Source organism: Phascolarctos cinereus, unplaced genomic scaffold (assembly GCF_003287225.1).
Source record: "Phascolarctos cinereus isolate Bilbo 61053 unplaced genomic scaffold, phaCin_HiC Scaffold_5;HRSCAF=322, whole genome shotgun sequence".
NCBI lineage: Eukaryota > Metazoa > Chordata > Mammalia > Diprotodontia > Phascolarctidae > Phascolarctos > Phascolarctos cinereus.
In genome coordinates, this window is record NW_027555958.1 from 92,929,437 (window position 1) to 92,952,448 (window position 23,012).

General features: G+C 40.7%; 1 protein-coding gene across 1 annotated transcript; it reads left to right on the forward strand.

Moving 5' to 3' along the window:
• Positions 1 to 10,769: 10,769 nt before the first annotated feature.
• TAGAP (T cell activation RhoGTPase activating protein) lies at positions 10,770 to 21,149 on the forward strand. Its single transcript, XM_020986710.2, has 9 exons — positions 10,770 to 10,910; positions 11,424 to 11,481; positions 12,334 to 12,400; positions 13,958 to 14,121; positions 14,997 to 15,158; positions 15,767 to 15,873; positions 17,508 to 17,703; positions 18,326 to 18,443; positions 19,675 to 21,149. The coding sequence occupies exons 2-9, from the start codon at positions 11,455 to 11,457 to the stop codon at positions 20,910 to 20,912; spliced, it is 2,079 nt and encodes a 692-aa protein (XP_020842369.1). The 5' UTR covers positions 10,770 to 10,910; positions 11,424 to 11,454; the 3' UTR covers positions 20,913 to 21,149.
• The last annotated feature ends 1,863 nt before the right edge of the window (positions 21,150 to 23,012 follow it).

Here is a 23,012-nt window from a genome sequence, read left to right on the forward strand (position 1 = left end):
TAACACCCAGAGCAGTGCCTTGTATATAACAGATATATAATAAATGTATGTTCAATTTTTTTTTTTACTTTGAAGATCAAATTGGATGGAAAGAAGGGAGCTAAGGGGCAAGAGACTTTGAGGATTAGGAATAAATTAGCACAACTGATGGGATAGAAGGTTAGGAAGATCTCCTTAGGAAGGAGAGGAAGTTGGTAGTAATACAATACTGGAGGTGAGATATTAAGCTTTCAAAATAGATTTCAGTATTGTTTTGTTGTTTTTCATTTCCATAGACAAGATGTCAAACATCTGGATGGAAAAATAAATGAAACCAGCAGTTAGGTGGTGCAGTGGATAGAGCACCAGCCCTGGAGTTAGGAGGACCTGAGTTCAAATGTGACCTCAGACACATAACATTCACTAGCTTGTGTGACTCTGGGCAAGTCACTTAACCCCAATTGTCTTACAAAAATAAATAAATGAAACCTGTTGTAGGATAACCAGATGGTTTGGCATCATGTAGACTAAAAAAATGTGCTATCTGCCCACATTTTTCCATTTCACCAGAAATTTAGTTAAAGCTAAAAGTTTTAGGCAGATCAAAACTGAGTCTCTGAGAGGTTAAGTGACAGATGCTTGTAAGTTAGTCAAGTTTGGGTTGGTTATTTTAGCTGCTGTTGCTCTTTAAGAGGTGGTTAGTAACAGATTTAATGTTGCTAGAGTAAGAACCAAGACATTATGTCCCTCACCCACTGCGAGATCAGGGATGAATCTCTCTTAGTGGCAACAGCCTCTTCCCTTTCTGCAAAACTCCGAAACTTTCAGAAGAGAGACAGTATGTCAATACTACTGTGAATATCCTATTTGTAATGAGTTGGAACTATGAAAAAGCACTTTTATTTCATGTCATTTTCTTCCCTGAGAATTGTTTATGTGTTTGTTGTGAAAGAAAAACAGAAATCCCACAGAGCAGGCTGCATAATGCTGCTACCCCACCACACAACAAAAGCTTCCCTGCACAAAAATGTGAGGCATTTCTCTACTGCCCACAAATGGCATTTTGCCTTCCTGGGAGGTTCTTTTTCTTTTCTTTTTTTAAAATTAGGTTTCTTCCCTACCCCACTTGCTTGTTTTTTTGTTCTGCTTTTTTTCTTCTTCAAATTTTTATTCATTCTCCACTTACTTCCCCTATCAACAACTTTCCGTTACATTACTGACTCTCAGGTTATTTCTGGATGATTTAAAAACCTTTTGGATTCTGACCTGCTTGAACTGGTGTCCACAGTAACCATCCTCCTTAGTAATCTTCTGTATCTCATTGTACCTTTTCAGGGTATAATGTACATTAAAGGTGGAATATATTGTATTTAGATAAGACTACAGTCCTCTAAGCAGGTCCATACAAATGACAAGGGGCTCGTTTACCTCCTGACAGAGGATATAACTTAAAATGCAGAAAAAGATATGCCTTTAAGGATATGGATAATGTGGGGATTTGCCTTTGTACTGATGTATTAAGGGTTTTTTCTTTCTTAAATATTTGTTGGGGGAGGGGAGTAGTAAGAAAGACTAATTTTAAAAATACTTATTACTTAACAAATAAAAATAATAAGCTATTTTAAAATTGAGAGTAGGAAAAAACATTTTAAAGTACCTGATTGTGCATATAAGCTACAAAAATCTGCCTTGTTCCTCGCAACAGCCCTGTGAGGCAGGTGCTATTATCCCTGTTTTACAGATGAGGAAACAGCTTGAAAGAGGTTAAATAACTTGCCCAGGGTCACTGAGCTAAAAAGTGTCTGGGGCAGGATTTGAACTCAGTTCTTCTTGGCTCCAAATACAGCATTCTTTCTACTACCCCACCTGGTTAGTTGTCACAGGACCATCTAAACTACATCTGGAAATGAAATAAGGGATGCAGACTTCTGGAAAGAGTGATCTAGTCCAGGAGTGGGGAATCTGTGGCCTTAAGGCCACATGTGGCCCTCTAGGTCCTCAAGTGTGGCCGTTTGACTGAATCCAAACTTCACAGAACAAATCCTTTATATTAAGGGGATTTGTTCTGTAAAATTTAGACTCAGTCAAAAGGCCATGCCCAAGGACCTAGAAGGCCACAGGTTCTCCACCCCTGATTCTTGTAGTCCATTCCAGGAGTGTGTGAAAACTTTACTAGATGCCTGATGCTCTGACAGCAGCACAGGCCACACGGTGTTGAGTCAACTCTACAGAGTTTCACAATGGACTGCAGGGTGAGGCAAGAAGTCAGCCACTTCTAATAAGCCATGTGCTTTCACTGAGTATCATATGAAGACCTCTCACAGGGAAAGGCCCCAATACCCGATCTTTCACCTATGCCAGTAACCTGATTTCTTCCCATTTTGCTTAACTTTGTCAGTCTGTTCAACCCGACTCAACAATTTTTTCCATGCCTATTTTGTGTCCCTGTTCTCTGAGTCCTCCCTTAATGCCTCATCATGGGGTGAGGGTGACCCTAGTTTCTTGAAGGCTCTGCTTGGGAAGCAAAGCTCTGGCAGACTCTGCCAAGCTGGAGGGGCTCTGAAAACATCCTGAATATCTGTCATCTGAGGCCTAGCCTGGCCCACTCATTGTCAGAAGGCTGACCAGCTAGTGATGAATAGCCACTCACAAGGAAATAGTGGAGAGGCAGATAGATAACAAAGTACAGAGTGCTGGCCTTGGAGTCAGCAAGATCTGAATTCAAATTCTGCATCAGATACTTACAAGCATCAGTCACTTAACCTCTCAGAGACTCAATTTTGATCTGCCTAAAGCTCAGGTTTAACTATGTCACCCTCCTATCTGATACAGCCCACTACCTCCCTATTACCCATGCAGGGGTAGGAAACCATAGTCAAAGGGCCCCACTTGAGGACCTAGAGAGCCACATTCAGCCTCAAGACCACAGGTTCCCCACCCCTGACCTACAGGATCAAAAGAAAATCTGTTTTCACTTCTGAAGCCTGTTATAACCTGGTCCCTTCCTATATTTCCAGTTTTCTTACACTTTACTTCTCTCCAGGTACTCTTCTTTTTTTAAATATCATTTTATTCTCCCCCCCCCAACCAGTTACCTGTAAAGACAATTTTTAACATTCATTTAAAAACATTTTTGAATTCCAAATTTTCTCTCTTCCTCCCTCAGCGCCCCAGCTCCCTGAGGCGGTAAGCCATTTGAAGTAGGTTATATGTGTTCAGTCGCCTTCCAAGACACTTTCTCTCCAGACTCTGGACATTTTCACTGACTGTCCACCCATGCCTGGTACTCTCTCCCTCTTCATCGCCTCCTTCTGACTTCCTTGGCTCCCTTCAAGTCTCAGCTAAAAGTCCCCACCTTCTGCAAGAAGCCTTTCCCTGCCCTGCTCAATCTGCGTGCCTTGCCTCTGAGAGTGCCCCCAGTGTCTCCGGTCTGTACCAGGGTGTTTCCCTCCTTAGACTGTGAGGGGCTGGTTTTTGTTTTGGTTTTGGGACTTTGTCTTTTTTGTTGCTGTTTATTTTTGTTTTGTTTCTTTGCTAGGCAATGGGGTTAAGTGACTTACCCAGGGTCACACAGCTAGTCAAATGGCTGAGGCTGGACTTGAACTGAGGCCCTCCTGACTCCAGGGCCAGTGGTCTATCCACTGCGCCACCTAGCTGCCCCTGTTTTGCCTTTCTTTGTCTCCACAGTGCTTAGCACATGTTTGTACATATGTGTGTTTGTTGTCTCCCCTGTTAGACTGAGAGCTTCTTGAAGGCCTTTTTTTGTATCCTCACTGCTTAGTCCAGGGTCTGGCACATAGTAAACACTTAATAAATGCTTACTGACTGACTGATTAGTCTATTGGCCTATAGTAGGTGCTTAATGTTTATTAACATTTACCCAGCACATAGTAAGTGCTTTACCAAATGATGATTGACTTGATTTTTGTTCTTAGTAAAATGAGGGATTTAAGGGTAGCTAGGTATGGAAATGGATAGAGAACCAAGCTTGGAGCCGGGAAGACCCAAATTCAAATCCAGCCTCAGACACATGCAGGCTGTGTGACCATGGGCAAATCTAATCCTATTTGTCTCAGTTTTCTCACCTGGAGAAGGAAATGACAAACCACTCCAGTATCTCTGTCAAGAAAACCCCAAGTGGGGTCAAGAAGAGTTGGACATGGCTGAAAAACAGTAACAAAAATGTGGGGTTGGGAATACCCTTTCAGGTGCCCTTCAGCTCTAAATCTAAAAGACAGCATGGGGGAGATGGGTTATTTACAGTGGGTGTGATGTGCCAAATCTCATTCCCCCTTAGAAACCAAAATGTGCTTGGAGAAAACGTGATTTATATATACTCACGCTTGCAGAGTGCTTTCCTCCCAACCACCCTCTGAGGTAGGTAGTGCAGGGACTCTTTCCAGTCGACAGATGAAGAAACTGAAGCCAAGAGAAATTAAGTGACTTATTTGCTCATTGTTCCACAGCCAGGAGGTGCCAGGGCCTAGAACCATTTACAGGGATTGCCACCTGCATCTGTGGAAAGAGATGAAAATCTGGGCCTTCTTCTATCACTGAAAGACCATGGGGCCAGAGGCTTATAGATACCCCGAGGTGGAAGGGACGGTAGTGGTTCCTGGTCCAATCCCACCATTTCAGAATGAAGAAGTTGAGGCCCAGAGACTCAAAATAACTTGTCCAATGTTACACACGGAGTAAGAGGCTAAACTAAGAGCGGAACCCAGCCCCTCTAATTCCAAACCCCTCGCTGTGTTTTTTCCACTACACCATGCTACTACTTCTCTTGAAATTGATTTCATATAGAATTTACGGAATCATTCATTATTTTATAATTCATATATTACTTTACACATTTCATAATTCACTTTTATTCCAGTCTTGAAAAGGATAGCAACAAGGAGAAAAAAGGACTGACTAGGGAAATACCTAATAATAATAATAATAACTAACATTTCTCTAGTAACCACTGTGTGCCAGGCACTGTGCTAAGCGCTTTACAAATTTATTTACTTCATTCTTGCAGTAATCCCAGGAGGTAGGTTCCATTATTATCCCCGTTTTACAGATGAGGAAGTTGAGTCAAACAGAGGTAAAGTGAGTTGCCCAGGGTCACACAGCTGGGACCTTATGTCCCAGAAGGGTTATAACTGCACATTTCTTTATTTTTCCTTCATATGAACAAAAAATATGGCATCTTGCCAGGTCCAAGTCTCTGCTTTGTTGTCCTGCTGTCTACTGAGTTTGTATAAAATGGGAACAACCATGTTCTGGGCCAAGCATGTCATTTGTACAGCTTCCCACAGGCCCACCAAAGCAACATTTCATAGCCCAGCCCAGCCCTGCCCTTGAGAAGGCAGATGGGTAAAAAGTCCCCCAAGAAGAAACTTATAAAACTTAGTATGGGGGGGCAGTTAGAGAAGGGACAGAGAGGAAAGAGTGGAACATAGGATCAATGGTAGTCTCATGAAACTTTAAAAATCAGTTTAAAAGTGTAAAAAAGTAACTGACAGAGCTATCTTTGGAGCCAGGGTAAAAAAAGACATGCCCAGAGGTTCCTTTATTGCTTCTGACGGCCCACAGGCAGCATGGGGGAGATGTGTTATTTACAGTGGGTGTAATGTGCCAAATCTCATTCCCCCTTAGTAACAAAAATGTGTTTGGAGAGACAGGCACCATGGAAAAGTTTGAGTCACTGCCCCAGGCAGCCACTTGAAAAATAAGACTCAGGGAAGGGACATGGGAATTAGGTTTCCTTCCAAAGAACAGTCCCTGATAACACTCTGTGAGTGGTCTCTTTAGGGAAGAGGAATTTATGAGATGCAGTGAACCATAAGAAATATGGCCCCACTTAACAAGCAGTAGTAGCCAAAGGGAATGCCAAGCTCTGGCAATTTGTGATGCCTTCTTCAGTTGGGTCCAAGGGTTAGGCTTAGAAGGAGCAAACCTAGCATGCCCAGGCTGTGTTACACTTGTATCTTCTTGTGAGAAAAAAGGAAAATTGCGGTGAGGGTGGAAGGAAGGAGAGGAAGTGTGGTCTGGGCCCAAGATTTCATCAACATAAGGAACTTCTGATGTGGAAACACCTTCTGCCAATGCAGATCACTAACTCCTTGGCAACTTATAATCTCAATAAGTTTCTTCCCATGTGGAGTTTAATCTGCCTCTCCGTAGTTTCCAGCCAGGTCCTCTACCTCTGCTTTCTGGGGCCAAATAGGACATGTCTGATCCCTCTTCCCGGAGCTAGGAGACTTAGCAGATAGAGTGCTGAGCCTGGAGTCAGGAAGTTGAGTTCAAATCTGGCCACAGACATTTACTAGCTGTGTGACCCTGGGCAAGTCACTTCACCCTGTTTGCCTTAATCCACTGGAAAAGGAAATGGCAAATGGCTCCAGGATCTTTGCCAAGAAAACCCTACCATGGGGTCATGAACAGTTGGACACAACTGAATGACTAAATGACAACAATCCCTCTTCCACATGATGGTCTTTCAAACAGTGAAAGAAAACCATCATGTTTCCTTGCAGTGTCTCCTCCTTAGGCTAAACGTCATCAATTTCTTCTGACGCTTTTATTCCATAGACTAGTCACCTCATCATCCTTGCCACATTCTTCTGCACTCTTTTCAGTATCCTTCCTAAAATAAAGCACCAAGAACTAAAAAAAAAAAATACTCCTGTTACCATCTAACCAAGGCAGAGAACTGTGTGACTTTCGTGTTCCCTAGTCCTGGACCCTATTCCTCTAATAATCAAGACAGGGTTGAGCTGGAGCTAACTCTTACAGTACTGAGCTCATTGTTAAATTTTCAGTGTGAGCATTTACAGCCCAGAAATTGGCAAATATTACAAATCGAGACTGGATTTGTTCTTTTGTTGATGGTCTAGACTTAAAAAAGTGATGGAGAAAACATTAATAATGCCAATGAAATTTTAAAACGCATCATGCTTTTCAGAGACACATTTGTTAAACATTTACCAGCACCCCACAGAGTGAAGCCTAATGTTATATTAGTATTTTTGGTTTCCAGGTTACATTGTTGAGCTTACAATCCACCCAAAACCTTTCCCCCCACTATGGGGGGGGGGAGGGTTTACCTTCTCATCACTATGAGACATCAGAGTAAAATTGGAAGGAGAGGGCTATATCAATATAAGCCCTTATATCATATGTCATATATAAGAATAAGATCTTTGGCTCACCCTGGCATTAGACTTGTTCAGCTTGGCTACCCAAGAGGGCAGAACCAGGAGAAATGGGGAGAAGCTGTAAAGAAGTCAATTTAGGCTTAGGAGAACTTCCTACCAAGGGAAGAAAAAACCCCCAACACTTCCTAACAATTGGAGTTGTCCCAAAATGAAACGGGATACCTGGAGAGCTAGTGGGTTCCCCCTCCTCAGAAGTCTTCAAGAAGGGACTGGATGACCATTTATTGGGTATTTTTTAATGGTGGTTCCTTTCATGTGTACACTGGACCAAACCAGCCTTTAACCTGAGGATGGCCAGAGCTGAACATAGCAGGCTAGAGAGAGGAGTCAGGAATAAAACAGAATTTTCATTTCAAAGTGGGGGAAATAGCTTGTAAGCAAGGAGGGGATCTAGATGCATGTCTGGTTGGGGGGGGGGACCCAAGGCAGTGTGAGAAGATCTCAGTACTTATATCAATGGCTACACAGTGAGCTGTAGCCTTGACAGTGAGTAGAAATTCATGACCAGAACTTGTCCGATGTTGTCTGTTGCTTGAACAAGCTCAGAGAACATATGATGCTGATCAAAGTAATACAATAATTATATGATTTTGCCAGTGTGAGATCATCCAGAGAGTGAGTGCAAAGGATTGTTGTCATGCCAAGCTAGGGACACAGCTTGCTTGCTGGGACTTAGCTCTGGAAAACAGGGTGTCTCCTAGTATCTTGACACATGTATGGGCTGAACTAAATAACCACTGGAGCCTCTTTTGACTCTGAAATTTTGGGATTCTGTGATGCTGTGATTGCAGCCTCCTAACTCTCAATGAGAGTTTTTAATTCACCCATTGAATTCATCAGATGCAGGCAGTTGGTGGACTGACTCAGGACCCTTGGGAGCAAAGATGATTACAGATGTATACAGCTCCTTCTCTTCCTGAGCATGAAGCATGCCCTAACTGCATCATACTGGTCTAAGCAATCAATAAGGTGTTATCCTTTCCTGTCTTCCTGTAGAACTGGGTTTTTTTTTAGACCATTAGGAATTTTAATCAAAAAGAGAAGAGAGAGAGAGAGAGAGAGAGAGAGAGAGAGAGAGAAGAGAGAGAGAGAGAAAATACACCTCAGTAAAAGTGCAAATGGAAAAGGAGAAATTGTAGCAAATAGTAGTGAAATTGATATTATTAGGGAATAAAAATGGTGGTAACTTACACTTACATGATGCTTTTAAGGTTTTGAAAGCTCTTTACATACATTTTTTCTTTTGAATTTACCTATGGTTATATTCTAACAAAGCAGAGATTTAGACAAAATTGGTAATTATTTATATAAATGTGAATTGACAAAACTGATGCATAGTATATACCAGAAATTTTAAGTGAGGTGATAACACTTTTTTTTAATATATGCACTGTGAAAGTGAGCACAACACATTTATTTTTGAGGGGCAAAAACTAGAAAGAGAATAGAGTGTGGTTTTTAAAGTCTTGGTCTTTATAACTGCAGAAAATTGGAGTTTTAGGTGAAGATCCTTAAGAGATTTTATTTCTTTCACAGAATTTAAGTGAGACACTACCTTCGAGGTCATAGGACAATGAGATCATAGATCTGGAACTATAAGGAAACATAGAAACCATCTCATCCAACCCTTTCCTTCTACATGAAAAGGAAACTGAGTCCTAAAGTTGAACTTGCTCAGAATAAGCATTTTCATCATCCTAAGTCAGACCCTCATCACTTCCTTCCTGGATTACTATAATAGCCTCATAATTGATAACCTTGCCTCAAGACTCTCCCTTCTCCAATCTATACATCACACAGCCGCCAAAGTGATATCCTTAAAGGTCTGAACATGTCACTCCTCTGTCGAATATACTCTAGTGTACTTCTAGGATAGTACCTCTGGGTACCTCATAGTACCTCTATTATCAAAAAAAATGAACTCCTCTGTTTGGCATTTAAAGCCTCTGACAACTTGACTCCAACCTACATTATCAGACTTACTATTATACATGACTTCCCTGCATGCATCTGATGTTCCAGAAAAACATGGCCTATTTGCTCTTCTTCATACATGGCATCCCATCTCCCTGCTTTTGCACAGACTGGTTCCCATACCAGGAATGCCCCTCCCTTCTCAACTCTGCTTTTTAGAATCCATCGTTGTTCATTCAATTCAGTTGTGTCTGACTCTTTGTGACCCCATTTGGGATTTTCTTGGCAAAGATACTCGAATGGTTTGCCATTTCCTTTGTCTGCTCATTTTACAGATGAGGAAACTGAGGCAAACAGGTTACAGTGATTTGTCCAGGGTTACACAGCTAATAAGTGTCTAAGGCCAGGTTTGAACACAAGTCTGCTTGACTCCAGGCCTGGCACTCCATGCACTATGCCACTAACTGCACCCTCCCTCCACCCCCCAGGAGATAATAGGGAACCAATAAACTAGCGTTTATTGAATAGAGTAGTGATATGACCAAACCTACATTTTAAGCTGAGTGGAAGATGGCCTGGAGTGAGGAGAGATTTGAGGCAGAGAGAACAACCAGCAGGTTATTGCAATAGTCCCTGGTGAGAAGTGATGAAGGCCTTATAACAATGGTGGCTGTATGAGTGGAGAGAAGATATTGGGAAGGTAGAAGTAACAAGATTTGACAACAGATTGGATATGTGGGGTGAGTGAGAATGAGGAATCGAAGATGATGCCATAGTTTTAAGCCTGTGTGACTAAGAGGATGGTGGTACCCTTGATAGTAATAAGGAAGTCTGGAGTGGAAGGGTGGAAGGGTGCAGGATTGGGAAAAGATAGTAAGTTCCATTTTGGATGTGTTGAGTTTAAGATCTTAGTCTATGGGACATTCAGTGTAGGATGTCTTGTAGGAAGTTAATTGGAGATTTGAGACTGGAGGTTGGCAGAAGTGTTAGGCTTGGGCAAATAGATTAAGGCCAGCCCTCTGTTACACCAAGCTGCCTCTCACCTACTCCAAGAACTTAACAGAAGAGGAAACTGAGCCCCAGAAGGATGAAATAATATGCTTAGGGTCACATAACTAGTAAGTAATAGAGTCACAACTTAAAATCTCAATCTAGAACTCCTTCTATGCTATATAGACTGTCTCTTAACAGTATCAGATATGGTTCTTGGCACAGGGAAAACACACATACACACACACACACACACACACACACACACACACACACCCCACTGACTGTCATACAGGGTGGTGGGTAATGTGGAGGAGGGTAACACAAACAAGAGAATGGTCATTTGAAGGTAAGAAACATGTCACTGAAAATACTCCTTCTTTACCTATAGCATAGCATCACTTCTAATTCACACATCCCACCTCTGACATTATGGGGAACCTTTACCTGCAGGCTATTTCTGTGTCATCTTTTCCACTCAAAGAGGCTCACAGATTTTGTTTGCTCCTCATTGAAAAAAAGAAAAGAAAAGAAAAAAGTACCCCCGTGCCATATAAGGCAAGAGGAAGTTTCAAGCTCTAGGGTGTTTGGCAGGCCATGTCTGTGTGTGACAGCCCCATGATGCTTCTTCCTGTCTCCGTTACATTGTGAATTTCCACCTGCCCCCACTCTTTGCTTATAATGCACAACACATGAGCTTAGAACATTCAGTCTCCTCCTTCTTCAGCAGTGGATTAGCTGTGGCAGAGAGTGTCATGCTCTTTCTCCCATTTTGTACAGTTCAGCAGAGGTGAAAGAGCTCTGGCTAAAGCCCCACCTAAGGTAAGTGCTTTGGATTACCACTAAATAATAAATTTGAAGGCTCAAGTGCCTAATCATGGATAATTGACAGCACACATCTAAGAGAACAGCGACATGACAACAGAGACATTGAGGGCTGAAAATGTGGTGTCTTTACTAAGGGCTACAACTGCTGGATTTGTTCTCTTCGCCTTTACAAGTAGCTAAATTCCTAAGAAAGGCAAAATCTTGATCATTTAAAAGCTGTTTTGACATTAGTTTGCACTGACGACGATGAAAAATCATTTGGCAAAACTAAACTCAAATTCGAAAGTAAACAATAATATTATGTTTTAGAATGGTAAAGTTCTCATACTTACATAATTCAGGAAATAAATGAGTTATATATTCTCTCCTCAGAACATCTGGCAACAGATACAACTGACTTGAAATAAATCCTCTTCTCAAAATAATCGTGAAAGTCAGTTTTTAGCAGAGCAGCACTGCAGTTGACTCTGGCTAGGCTTAACTCTCTTGCCTGCTTCTTGATTTTAGGCAGAGCCGAGAGAAGAGAAGAGTAAAGTTCATGAAGGTGTTGAGCAGCTGCAATGCTGTAAGTACCTCTACTTCTTTTAGAAATTCATGTTTCTTACAGGGTAGAGCCCAAGCCCCTTCATCGATCTTGTGTTCTTTTCTTTTCTTTTTCTTACAATCCAAAACACTAAATGCAAATTATATGGAAACTTTAATTGAGTGTTAGAGATAAGAAGTGCATTAAATATTTGGTCTTGGACCAGAATTTCAATTCACTTGAGCCTTGGTTAGGATAGATATGTAGCCATGTAAAAGTGAAGTAATGTGGCATGAAAAGAGCCCCCTAACTTTGGAGTTTGAGGACCTGGGTTCAAATCCCAGCTCTACCACTTACTAGTTATATGATCTTAGACATCATTTAGTCTGTCTGAGCCTCAGTTTCTTTCTCTATAAAATGAGAGAGTTAGACTAGATGTTCTCTAAAGTCTTGTACAGCTCTAAAGCTATGATCCAATAATAATGTAGCAACTTAAATTTCCAGTTAAACTAGAATCTGCTACATACTGTTCCTTAGAGTTTAAGATTAATTCTAGAGAAACAGAGAGGTGATGTACTTAACATACAGAACAAGACATATTTTTGGTCAGAGTCAATGTGGGACTCTGCAAAAACAATATTTAGCTTTACTGTGCATCTTTGTTATGAGGATTTGGGTTTTTTTCCCACCCAGGGAAAAGAAGGAAAGAAAATGAGTTTGCTAATTTAAAAATTTTAATTTAGAAAAGATTAATTTTAGACTCTTAGAATTGATTTAATGTATTCTTAATCTCTTTTAATATAAGCAAAACATTCTCAGTGTCATGTGCAGAGTTGATTTAGGGAGAGGATTGCTTTAATGACTGATATCTAAATGAGATAAATATCTTTCTAGGGCGATGTCAAAGAACACCACTTGCTGCCACAATGTGATAGTGAAGATGGGATTTGCCACCTGATTGGTGAGTTTCAAAAATAAACTCATATCTTATATAAATGCTGAGAGTCAATGTTCTTGGTGTGCCAAACCACAAAGGCTTCACTACTAGGAATTTTGTTTGATAAGTGTTCTGTTAACCACTACAGAACATTAACACTTAGATGACCGGCAGTCTTCAGCCTGCCAGCCCAGGGATGGATGGCTCAGAAAGAGGAGGCACTGTGATCTACCTAGAATAACCACTTTCTCCCAAGGGCTCTGAATCAGTTTAATGACTGCTTTTTAATGAAATCTTTTGATGATTTCAGTTCCAGGGCTAAGGGAACAATGTGATGTAAATACTACAAATTTGATGTATTTTCCAACTCTCTCCTTTTTCCCTCTCTCTTTTAGTGTCTTGGACCTTAGGTCTTTTAGCAGTTTTTGCTTATAAGTTAGAACCTCAGTTGTTTATACCACTAACAACTCAATTTTTTTTAAAGTTTCTTCAGAATATTTGACCCAAATGCAGCCCTAACAGCTCTCCTGAGCTTTAATGGGAACTAGTCAATATGTTTATATATTAGCTAAGAAGCAGATAAGGGATAGAAAGAATGGATTGAAAGCTGGCTTCAGATTCAGGTATTTGGTCCAAATTGACACATACTCACTATGTGACCCTGGGCTTAATCACTCGACTCTCTCAACGCTCTGGGCCACTCTCTAAGACAGTAAGTTACAGAGAAGGTGTTGACCTGCAATGATAAAGGAAATTTCTTTACCAGGGAGCACTATATACCACTGAGATATCCCTATTTAGTAACTGCAACATGAAGTTTCTGGAATGAAGAGAATTTGTCAAACAAAATTTCCATTTCTGGCTTTTGGGGAAAAGAATAAACTTTGTGGCTAAGAGTTACACTGAAAATTCTCCAGTGCAAGGTTTGGGTACAAGCATTTCCCTCATTTAGGAGCAATAGCGAGACACGGCACAAGTTGGCTGAGAAAGAAAGCACCAACAGAGACTTGCCCCTCGTGGCTAGCGAATGCTATGATGGTTCCAAAGAATTACCGCTGGTCATGCTATCTTTGTCCTTGTGATATTGAGCAAGTAGCTTCCTCCCGGAGAGTTTCATTTTCTTCATCTGCATCATAGGGAAATAAGACTACAGAGCCATCTCACAGATGGGTGAAACACACGGATAAGGGTCCGGCCAGAAATGTCCAGTGTGGTTATTAAAACCACCATTTTAAGGCTAGAGTGTTGGGGATGCACACTTGCTTCGCTACCCTTCTAGGGAAACGACTTGCCTCGGCACGAAAACAGGAAAGGTGGAGACTTGTGATCGTGTCTTCATGTTGATGTTTAGCGCTCAGTTGCCGTGGTGATAATGTGGTTGTTCTTCAGTCAGGCTTCTCTTGATTAAGTCTCTCTTCCCCTCTCTGTTTTCTTAATTTTTTGAAATTTTTTCTCCCCCATGGCCTACTTTAGTTGGTTATGATTATCTAATACCACATTGCTGTATATTTACTCATGTCCCATTTGCTATATGACAATTCGGTCTAAGTTGTTTCTTTTGCTTGCTGTTTTTTGTCACAGAAAGTAAGAAGAGAAAGGTGATAGCCTGGCCTTTCCCCATGAGGAGGACAGCCTCTTCATCGGATTCTTCTGGATCTCTGACACCAGAAGGGAAACCTTCCCTGTTTGACCAGCCCTTGTCGATAATCTGCGGTGATGATGACATCCTTCCCCAACCCATTCAGGTACACTGGGTTCCGAACCCACTTTAGTTCTGTCTTCCTGTTCAGTGTTAGAAGTAGAGTCCTTCAGAGTTGTTCCTTTTCAATGCTCATGCCGAGTCTATCGAAGTAAAGTTATTCCCTACTGGTCCTTTCCTTTCTGAAACAGAATTTAAATTTATGAGCATATCAGGAAAATACATGCTCTCCTCCCCTCTAACTGGGGGAGGGCCCAATGTCTCCAGTATTTCAGGCTTTCTAGAAGCTGCAAAAGATTATAGATACAGAATATTAGAAATTTAACGCAGAATATTCAACATTCAATATTTCTATAAGGGCTTCTTAACCTGGGGTCCATCGACTTGGTTTAAAAAACAACATTTTGATAACTGTATTTCAGTATAATTGGTTTCCTTTGTACTCCTACATATGTTATGCATTTAAAAATGTTATTCTGGGAAGGGGTCCATGGGCTTCACCAGACTACCAAAGGGGACCATGGCACACAGAAAAGGGTGAAGAAGCCCTGATATATATGGGATGGCTTCACAGTAGGGGGAGCTGGAGGTGCATTTGAGACTATGTAAAGTAACTACAGCGTTTCCCATGGCACCCTTCCTTGTAAAGCTGGGCAGTGTTGAAGAGAATAGTGAGTGGCCATGTTGAAAGAGAAAAAAGCTATGTATGAAAGCTGCGAGATTCGTGTTTTTGAAAAAGGAGCAACTTGATGTGAAAGGCATTGTCATGTTAGAATTGATCCTAAATTTAAGACAAAAACAACCTTTGCTCAGTCTTACTATGATCTTAGGCCTGTGAGTCTCAGCAAACTAGGAGTCTTAGTTTTGCTTCAGCCAAATCCAATAAATGTAATCATTTTTCATTTTTATTCATTCCTATAGGAAATTCTTAGTATTCTTCAAAGCAAAGGCCCTTCAACAGAAGGAATATTCAGGAAGGCTGCCAGTGAAAAGGCTCGGAAAGAGCTTAAGGAAGAGCTCAATTGTGGGGGAATGGTCAATTTAGAGACCAGATCTGTGCACCTACTGGCTGCAGTCTTTAAGGTAAATTTATATTGTAGGTTATAGATCATAGATCTAGAACTGGAAGGGACCCCCTAGAGACTATCCACCCCAGCTCCTTTGTTTTACAGATGAGGAAATTGAGGCATAAATTGCCCAAGGTCACATGGATAGCAAATACAGGGGCTGGGATTCAAACCAGGGCTGAAATGATAGATAACAGACTGAAGATTCTAATAAACTTGTGACTGATTATTTTAATAAAACAACAAGCAGCCATATTACTCTAAGATTCAGACTACTTAACCTTTAAAGGTTGACATTTCAAGTGAACTTTTCTGGGTTGAGACCCTCTTTATCCCTGTAGTCCCAAATTCTTGGGAAACACCAAGACTGATTTATGGCCAATCTCATGGAACCAGATTCCCTAATTTAGAAGGCACTGCTACTTTTAGTTCATACCTAGAAATGTAATTTTATACCTGCCAGCAGGTAATCACTGAAGAGCAATGTGAAAGAGAATAGTTTCCTCAACTGAGGTTATAGGAATAAGTTAGATGTATTAAGGTAATAACTGGTTTCCCTGGAAGGAATCAGTCAGCACACTTCACAACAGACAGTTGTTAAGCTATATACCTTTCTTCAAACAGGATTTCCTCAGGAGTATCCCACTCAAGCTACTTTCATCAGATCTGTCTGAAGAATGGATGGCAGCCCTAGAGAAGCCAATTGAGGACAAAATTGAGAGCCTGAAACAGTGAGTAATAAAAGCAATTGATTTTGGGAATCAGTTTTCTATACCAATAAACATAGGATCATAGATTTAGAGCAGCAAGGGGCTTCAGAAACCATCAAGTCCAACCTTAGGCAATAGCTACAGTATTTTATGACTTAATTTTATAAGATCACAGAGTTTTTAAAAACTGGATAACTTGTTTACCACCCCCCAGAATATGAAAACTAGGGGGCATTCCTAAAGCTTTAAAGAGGTCGTTGTGAACTCAATAAAAGGAAATACAACTTTTACAAAGCAGGCAATAAATGGAGAGAACTCATTATACCAAGAAATAGTTTTGAACATAAATATAAATAGATTTGATGAGGTTTTAAATAAATTAATGGATGATAAATCCATTAAAGTTTATTAAGCAAAACTAGGAATTTCTAGAGGAAACCTCTAATCTTCTGAGCTTGAGATCACATAGAGTAAACATACTATCCTACAAAATATCCCCCAGTGCTCCTCCCAGATACAGAATATGGAATGGAACAGTCATCTTCCCCAGAGTAGCATTCTTATGATCACCTGAACTAGAAATTATGTAGAATTAAATAAGCATATCAGTACAAGTATATTCAATATTCAGTATTGAATTGAATACTTGAATTCAATATATTCAATATTTAATTTAAGTTCATCTTTCAAGGGACTATATATTTGAATAACTAATAAAAGTTGGATCTATCAGTGAAAAGACAATTTTAAAATCTAATTTTAAAACCATCAAACCCTAGGAACACTCTGTGCTAATAACTGTGGACTGTGTAAATATCAAGTTTTCTGCACATTATTGGATGGCTAAAGTATAAGTTGGATAGAATAGAAGACAATGAAGTTTTGTGGTGTGTGGTTTTTTTTTTCTTTCAAAGATCCATCTTAACAGATTATCTCAAACAAAGATTATCTCAACAGGAGAACTCCAAGTGCTTTTCAAACATTGACTCTTTTCTGTGAGCAAGGGAAACAAGAAATGCCATCTCTCCATTTCACTGCGATAACAGATATAATCTATAGTTCTTACTAAACATGGTTATCACATTGATGATCTTCATGAGCACTGATTGAAAAGCTGTTTTTTCTCAGTCTGTGATATGTTTGCTCCCTTTTTTTGGTGGCTGCAATCAAAGAAATCCCATGAAAGCCAAAGATATCCTATGACAACAAATTCTGTAGTGTAAAGAGACGAAGAACATCAGTCTCAGCTAACAGGCAGTCCACAGACTTTCAGGTGCAGAACAAGACCGCAGAGCCTTGCCGAATCATAAAATCACAGAGCGGGAAGGAATTTCACTTCCAGCCATGCTTGAAATTGCATCCACACGAATAGTCAAGTCAAATGTGGTAGTGTGGGCGTTTTTCTTTATAAAGGCTTTACTCAGGTCTTCAAAGCCCTTTGGTGAATCGGTTTCAGAGCGTGCTCTGCTAGCTGCCACTGGACATTTCCGAATGGAAGTTTTGTCTGTGCACACGTGTTTTGTTTTTCTAATTATCCTCCTCATTGTAAAAGGAAGTGCTAGTTAGGATAAGGCAAGGAGGATCACTTGAATATTCTGCAGGCCACCATCATCAAGCTTTGTTTTTTTTAAAGTCTCTTTTACATTTTATTCTAGGGTCACAAAGAAACTACCAAGGGCAAATCTCCTGCTGCTCAAGCATTTGGTCTGCATGCTGCATGACATCAGCAAGAATTCAGATATCAGCAAGATGGATTCAAGCAACCTTGCCATTTGTATTGGACCCAACATGCTGACCCTCAACACTGACCAAAGCCTGTCTTTTGATGCCCAGAAGGAGCTGAATAATAAGGTTTGTTCCTCCCCGATTTGGGGAAATTTCCCCTTTCTTCCTATTAGTATTCCTTGCAAAAGAAAAAAAAATAGTATTGTTCAATTGCCTTGTTTGGGTCAAAATTATCATGAAAAGTAGAAGATTCAGCATGAATTTGTGATTTCTTCACTTTCTTGGCATTTAACATAGATCCACATACCATCTGAGAGCTTCCTAACCTACCACTCACTATGCATCATTATTCCAATCATGCTGTCAACCAGCAGACAAAAAACAGTAATTATTGCATCAGTCTGACTCCCCACTGTACACACACGTGGCTTTTTCAGTTGGGACACCACACCTTCTAGTAGTTGATTACATAAACTATAGGAAAGGAAAAGAGTCCAAGAAATGCAAAATGGACAATTTTTGCAAAATGATTTAAAAAGATGAAAATGCAGTTGTCTTCGATGAAACCGGCCCCTATAACTTTAATAGTATTGACTAGAAATTAATCAGTAGGTCTTTTCTTTCCCTGTTTGTTACTTCAAATGAATCCATGAGTACTTTACTCAGTTAACAGAAAAAATAAAATAACAAAAGAAGCCGATAAGTTCCATATCATCTGTCAACATTTGCTCTTGTGTTTTTCTCACAGATTAAGACATTGGTAGAATTCCTCATTGATAACTGCTATGAAATATTTGGAGAAGACATCCAGGGGCACTCTCCCAGCATCACTTCTGATGACTCATTGGAACACACTGACTGTTCAGGTACTGTCTGGATTGTGTATTAACTGTCATTATAATAGAGTCTATGCCTAGGCAAATGATTACAGTTGCCAAATACATTCAATAGTTATAGTATTTCCTTTTTAATAAATATTTTTATTGATTTTTTAAAGTACATCGTGGAACAGCTACGTGGCACAGTAGATAGAACACCGGCCCTGAAGTCAGGAGGACCTGAGTTCAGATCCGGCCTCAGACCAAACACTTGACACTTACTAGCTGTGTGACCCTGGGCAAGTCACTTAAGCCCAATTGCCTAAAAATTAAAAAAAAAAGTACATCGCTATTACTTCCCAATGATTCCTCCCCACTCTATCCCCAGTAATAGAACCCAGAGACACCATATCACGGCATACCCAGCTTCTTAGTGTGATCATTAGAAAGAGCCATCTTGGTACCACTTGAATATCCAACTTTTAATTTTGAGTATCTCTGAATCACCTCTTAAGAACTGCTTGCCCTTTTTGGATACATCAGGGAAAGCTGTTACCTTCAGTAAACAACAGTGAGGAGCAGCATGCTATAGCTAAAACACTGGATTCATACTCAGAAGACCTCTGTTCCAAACCCAGCTCTGTCACACCCTGTGTGACCTTGGGTCCAATGGCACTTAACCTCTCTGGACTCGGTTTCCCATCTTCAAAATGAAAAGTTTAACTAAGCGGCCTCTAATATCTCTTCCATCTCCAAGGCTATGATCCAACAACCTTCAGCTACAATATCATAGCGACAAGACCGACCCTTCCAAAGTAAAGAAAAAGCTATTCGATGTAGAAATTCTAACCAAGGCAAGTTAGGAAGCAAGAAGAACCTACTATGGTACTGTGCTAGGTTTTGTGGATGCAAAGAAAGGCAAAAATCAAACAAAATAAAACACTATCCTTGCCCTCAAGGAGCTCACAGCCTAATAACTAACAGAGATGACCCTTTTAGTGAAATATTGTTTTCTCCCTTTGTTGCATTTCCTGTCACATGCATTTCCCCTAGTACTTTTCTTTCTCTCTATCATCTCCCTCCCAAAATAGCAGGTCCCAAAAGACATAAAAGTCCATTTCTGCAAAAAGCAAATTTCTTGTTAGCCCAAACTTCCAGGAGTCCAGCAGTTGTACAGAGCTATGGTTGGGATAAAAGGGTCAGCCACAGCAATGTGTTTTTCTGAAGTAACCTTTGCACACTATAAAGGAAGCCTAAATGTTGTCTAATTTCTCCCCAGATATATCAACCTTGCAAAACGACTCAGCCTATGAGAGTACAGATGCTGATGCAGAAGGCGGCGGCAGCACTGGTTCTCAAAACGAGCAGCCCCCAGACACTGAAAGACTGGTTCGTGACTTGGACAGCAGGAAGCATCAACATGAGTCAAGACCAGGGTCTATTATCTCTTATGCCATGTTACTAAAAGGCTCACTAAGCACTCAAGAAAGGAGGTACTCAGAGCCCAGCACGCCATCCTCGAAAGACTACCTTGAAAGCAGAATCACTAGCCAGAAACTGACTAAGAGTGAGGACAGCTTCACTGTTCCCCAGGCAAGCTCCTGTTACAGGAATCAAGAAGCAAAAGACTCCCAACACAGGAAACAAAAGTCACTGAGTCTTCAAATACAGGAAGAAACTTCATGCTCCGAATCAACCGTTGGGCATTTCCCCCAAACCTCCTCCTGTGGTTCCCTGGATAGTTCCTCTGATAGCTTAGTCTTTGCCAACTCACCAGTGGTTTCTCCTTCAAGTCCAAAAAGGAACTTTTTCACTAGGCATCAATCCTTTACAACAAAAGCTGCTGAAGCAGACAATAAGCCAGCCCGAGAGAGAAAAAAACACTCCATGTCATTCTCTTTTGCTGCTCACAAGAAGGTGCCAAGTTGGCGCTTTCCCAAAGACCAGGGGAAGAAGGACCTCAAAAAGGAGAGCCAGCACACTAGAAGAATTGTCCAGGAAAGCTGTGCTGAAGCTATGGTTGACTACCAGCCAGCTCCGGAATGTGGGGGTTCAAAGTCATGTCTCTTCTCAGATGAAGAGGTATTCCAGTTTGTGGATAGGAAAATCCCTGGAAATCCACCATCCTATGAGGAGGCAGTCCAACACTGCCACATTTCCAAAACTCTTCCCTATAGGAGCGGGACAATCCAAAGTATAAAAGACACTATGCTAACCCAGGACTCTAGACTGCCTTCCCTTTTCCTTTTGAACTATGGTGGGCACACCAAGAACACACATGGCGGAGACCTACTCAACAGAGACAGTGTATCAGCTGTGAGTGAAACTTGGCCACAGAGTGGGGATTCCAATATATCTGTGGAAGGGAAAGGACAAATACCGACATCTGAGTTTTACCGGTTACGGGTCTTGTCTGAATCCTTGCTAACGCACAAACAAGACTATCTCACTGAAAGGTGTAGTCAGCCAATCTTTGAGGTTGACCAGGTTCAATATGCCAAGGAATCCTATGTTTAGGGAGCCAGGCTATTGGCCACAAAAAGCCCTCAGTGACTTCTGTAAATGTATGGGCTCCCTCAAAAAAACTGCTTCCAAAAATCTTCTTTCACGAAAACAAAGAATAAGCTCCTCTGGAAGTCCACATGTGGTGGTCCTCAAAGAGAATGTTTACCCCCCAAAATTGTTGTTCATGTCTCTATGAACCTGAGTATGTGCAATATGTAATAAATGTATAAACATAAGTGATACACTGAAGGAATAGCTATATGTTGAGTGTTTGTGTTGCATGTACAGATATTATACCCAAGTTGGCACTGAACTCTCCTCTTAGTTAGGATGTTTGAAAAAAGAACCTTGCTTTTCCTTTATGCATGCCTTGCAGGAAATGCAAATCTTCCTATTTTCCTGACCATTTATTTCATCTAGGGAAAAATATTCATTGCCTTGTCAGAAGTTCAGCCCAAATGAGCAGTTTTGTAATAACTAATCACTCGGGAAGATGGAGAGGGCAGTTCTCTAGTAAGAGGAATTCAGGGTCTGAACTTTCAGTGAGCCATTAGAAACATCAAAGAACAATCATTTTTAAAAATCTATGAAAAATACTTAAATGGTACACTCTGAACCATCTCATTAATCTTGGGGAAACTGGTAGAAGGGTGTTACTATTGCTGTTGGCTCCCTGATTGCACTTTTGAGTTCCTTTTTTATTATCATGTTGTTTCCTACTGTTGGATGTCAACATTTTGAAATTTTAAAATACTTGCTGGAGATTGTTTGAAATGTCAACGAAATGACACTACAATAAATCACCTTCTTCATTTGAAAGCACCAAGTGCTCACTCATTCTTTAGTGACAGGGTTGTGTTCTTCCCTGTGGCCGATGGAAACACTCCAAGCAAATGGGGAGAAATATTGGCCTGTAAACCTTATCTCCAGACAGAGTCACTCTGAGACCAGAACCTCAGAGCCTGAGAAAAGATGCAATATGGCAAAGACATTTGTATTTGTTTAGTATTTTAAACTTTTTCACAAAGTTTTCACATAAAATTTTGCCTCATTATTTTATGGGGCCTCCATTCTGGCATATCTACTGGAATCATTATGACTAATAATGTGAATAATACATATTTTTATAGCATTTTAGGTTTCACAAAGTACCTCACATACATTTTCTCATTTGATCCTCACATAAGCACTACAGCTGAAAAACTGGAAATCTTAGATGGTAAGCCCAGGATCACCAAGCCTTCTAAATATCTGAGGTGAGATTTGAATCCAGCTGTTCCAGTACTCAGTCCATTAAGCCATACTGCCTCATCATGAATGCAGGGCTTGACTCATCTTCCTGAGTTCAAATCTGGCCTTAGACACTTAGTAGCTGCATGACCTTGGGCAAGTCATTTAACCCTGTTTGCCTCAATTTCCTCATCTGTAAAATGAGCTGGAGAAGAAAGTGGCAAACCATTCTAGTATTTTTGCAAGAATACCCCAAACGAGATTATGAAGACAAAGACAAAGCATAGGTGCTTATGTTCTAGGGGCCGGAAAGAGAACACAATACGTCACAAGGAAGTAAATACAAGGATTAAATAATTTCAAGAAGGAGAAAGTGTTGATCAATGGAGTCATCAGGAAAAGTTTTGCATACAAATGGTACCTGAAGCCAATGATTTTAAAAAACAGAAGTGAGGAGGGAGAGAATTTCAGGTATAGTGCAGGGTGTGAAGGGAAGGGGCATTTGTGCAAAGGCAGGAGCTAGAGTGGCACGTAGAGGAAACAGCTGGTAGTCCAATTTAACTTGGAATAGAGGGAAGGGTATATGAAGGGGAGAACAGGATGTAATGTTCTGAGAGGCAGCACAGCATAATGGATAGAGAGCCAACCAAGAAGTACAGAAAACATGGAGAGATTAGGGAGATAGTGGTTTCCTCCACAGAAACAGGAAAGTTTGGAAGAGAGGCAGAACCAAGGTGGGGTGGCAGGAGAAAAACAATTCCCTTTTAGACATGTTGGGCTTGAGATGCTTTCTGGTGCCTGGAACGGAACATAGTTCTCCAGAAACAATCTATCCAGAACAGAGTATAGTGGATCTATTACTTTTGTTCTGGACATCATGCT

Bases quoted from the DNA above. Each gene is read 5' to 3' on its own strand.
- TAGAP (XM_020986710.2), top strand. From the start codon at position 11,455: ATGAAGGTGTTGAGCAGCTGCAATGCT. The intron at 12,401-13,957 runs GTGAGTTTCAAA...TTTTTGTCACAG, and splicing joins TGGGATTTGCCACCTGATTG to AAAGTAAGAAGAGAAAGGTG. The intron at 17,704-18,325 runs GTTTGTTCCTCC...TTTTTCTCACAG, and splicing joins AGAAGGAGCTGAATAATAAG to ATTAAGACATTGGTAGAATT.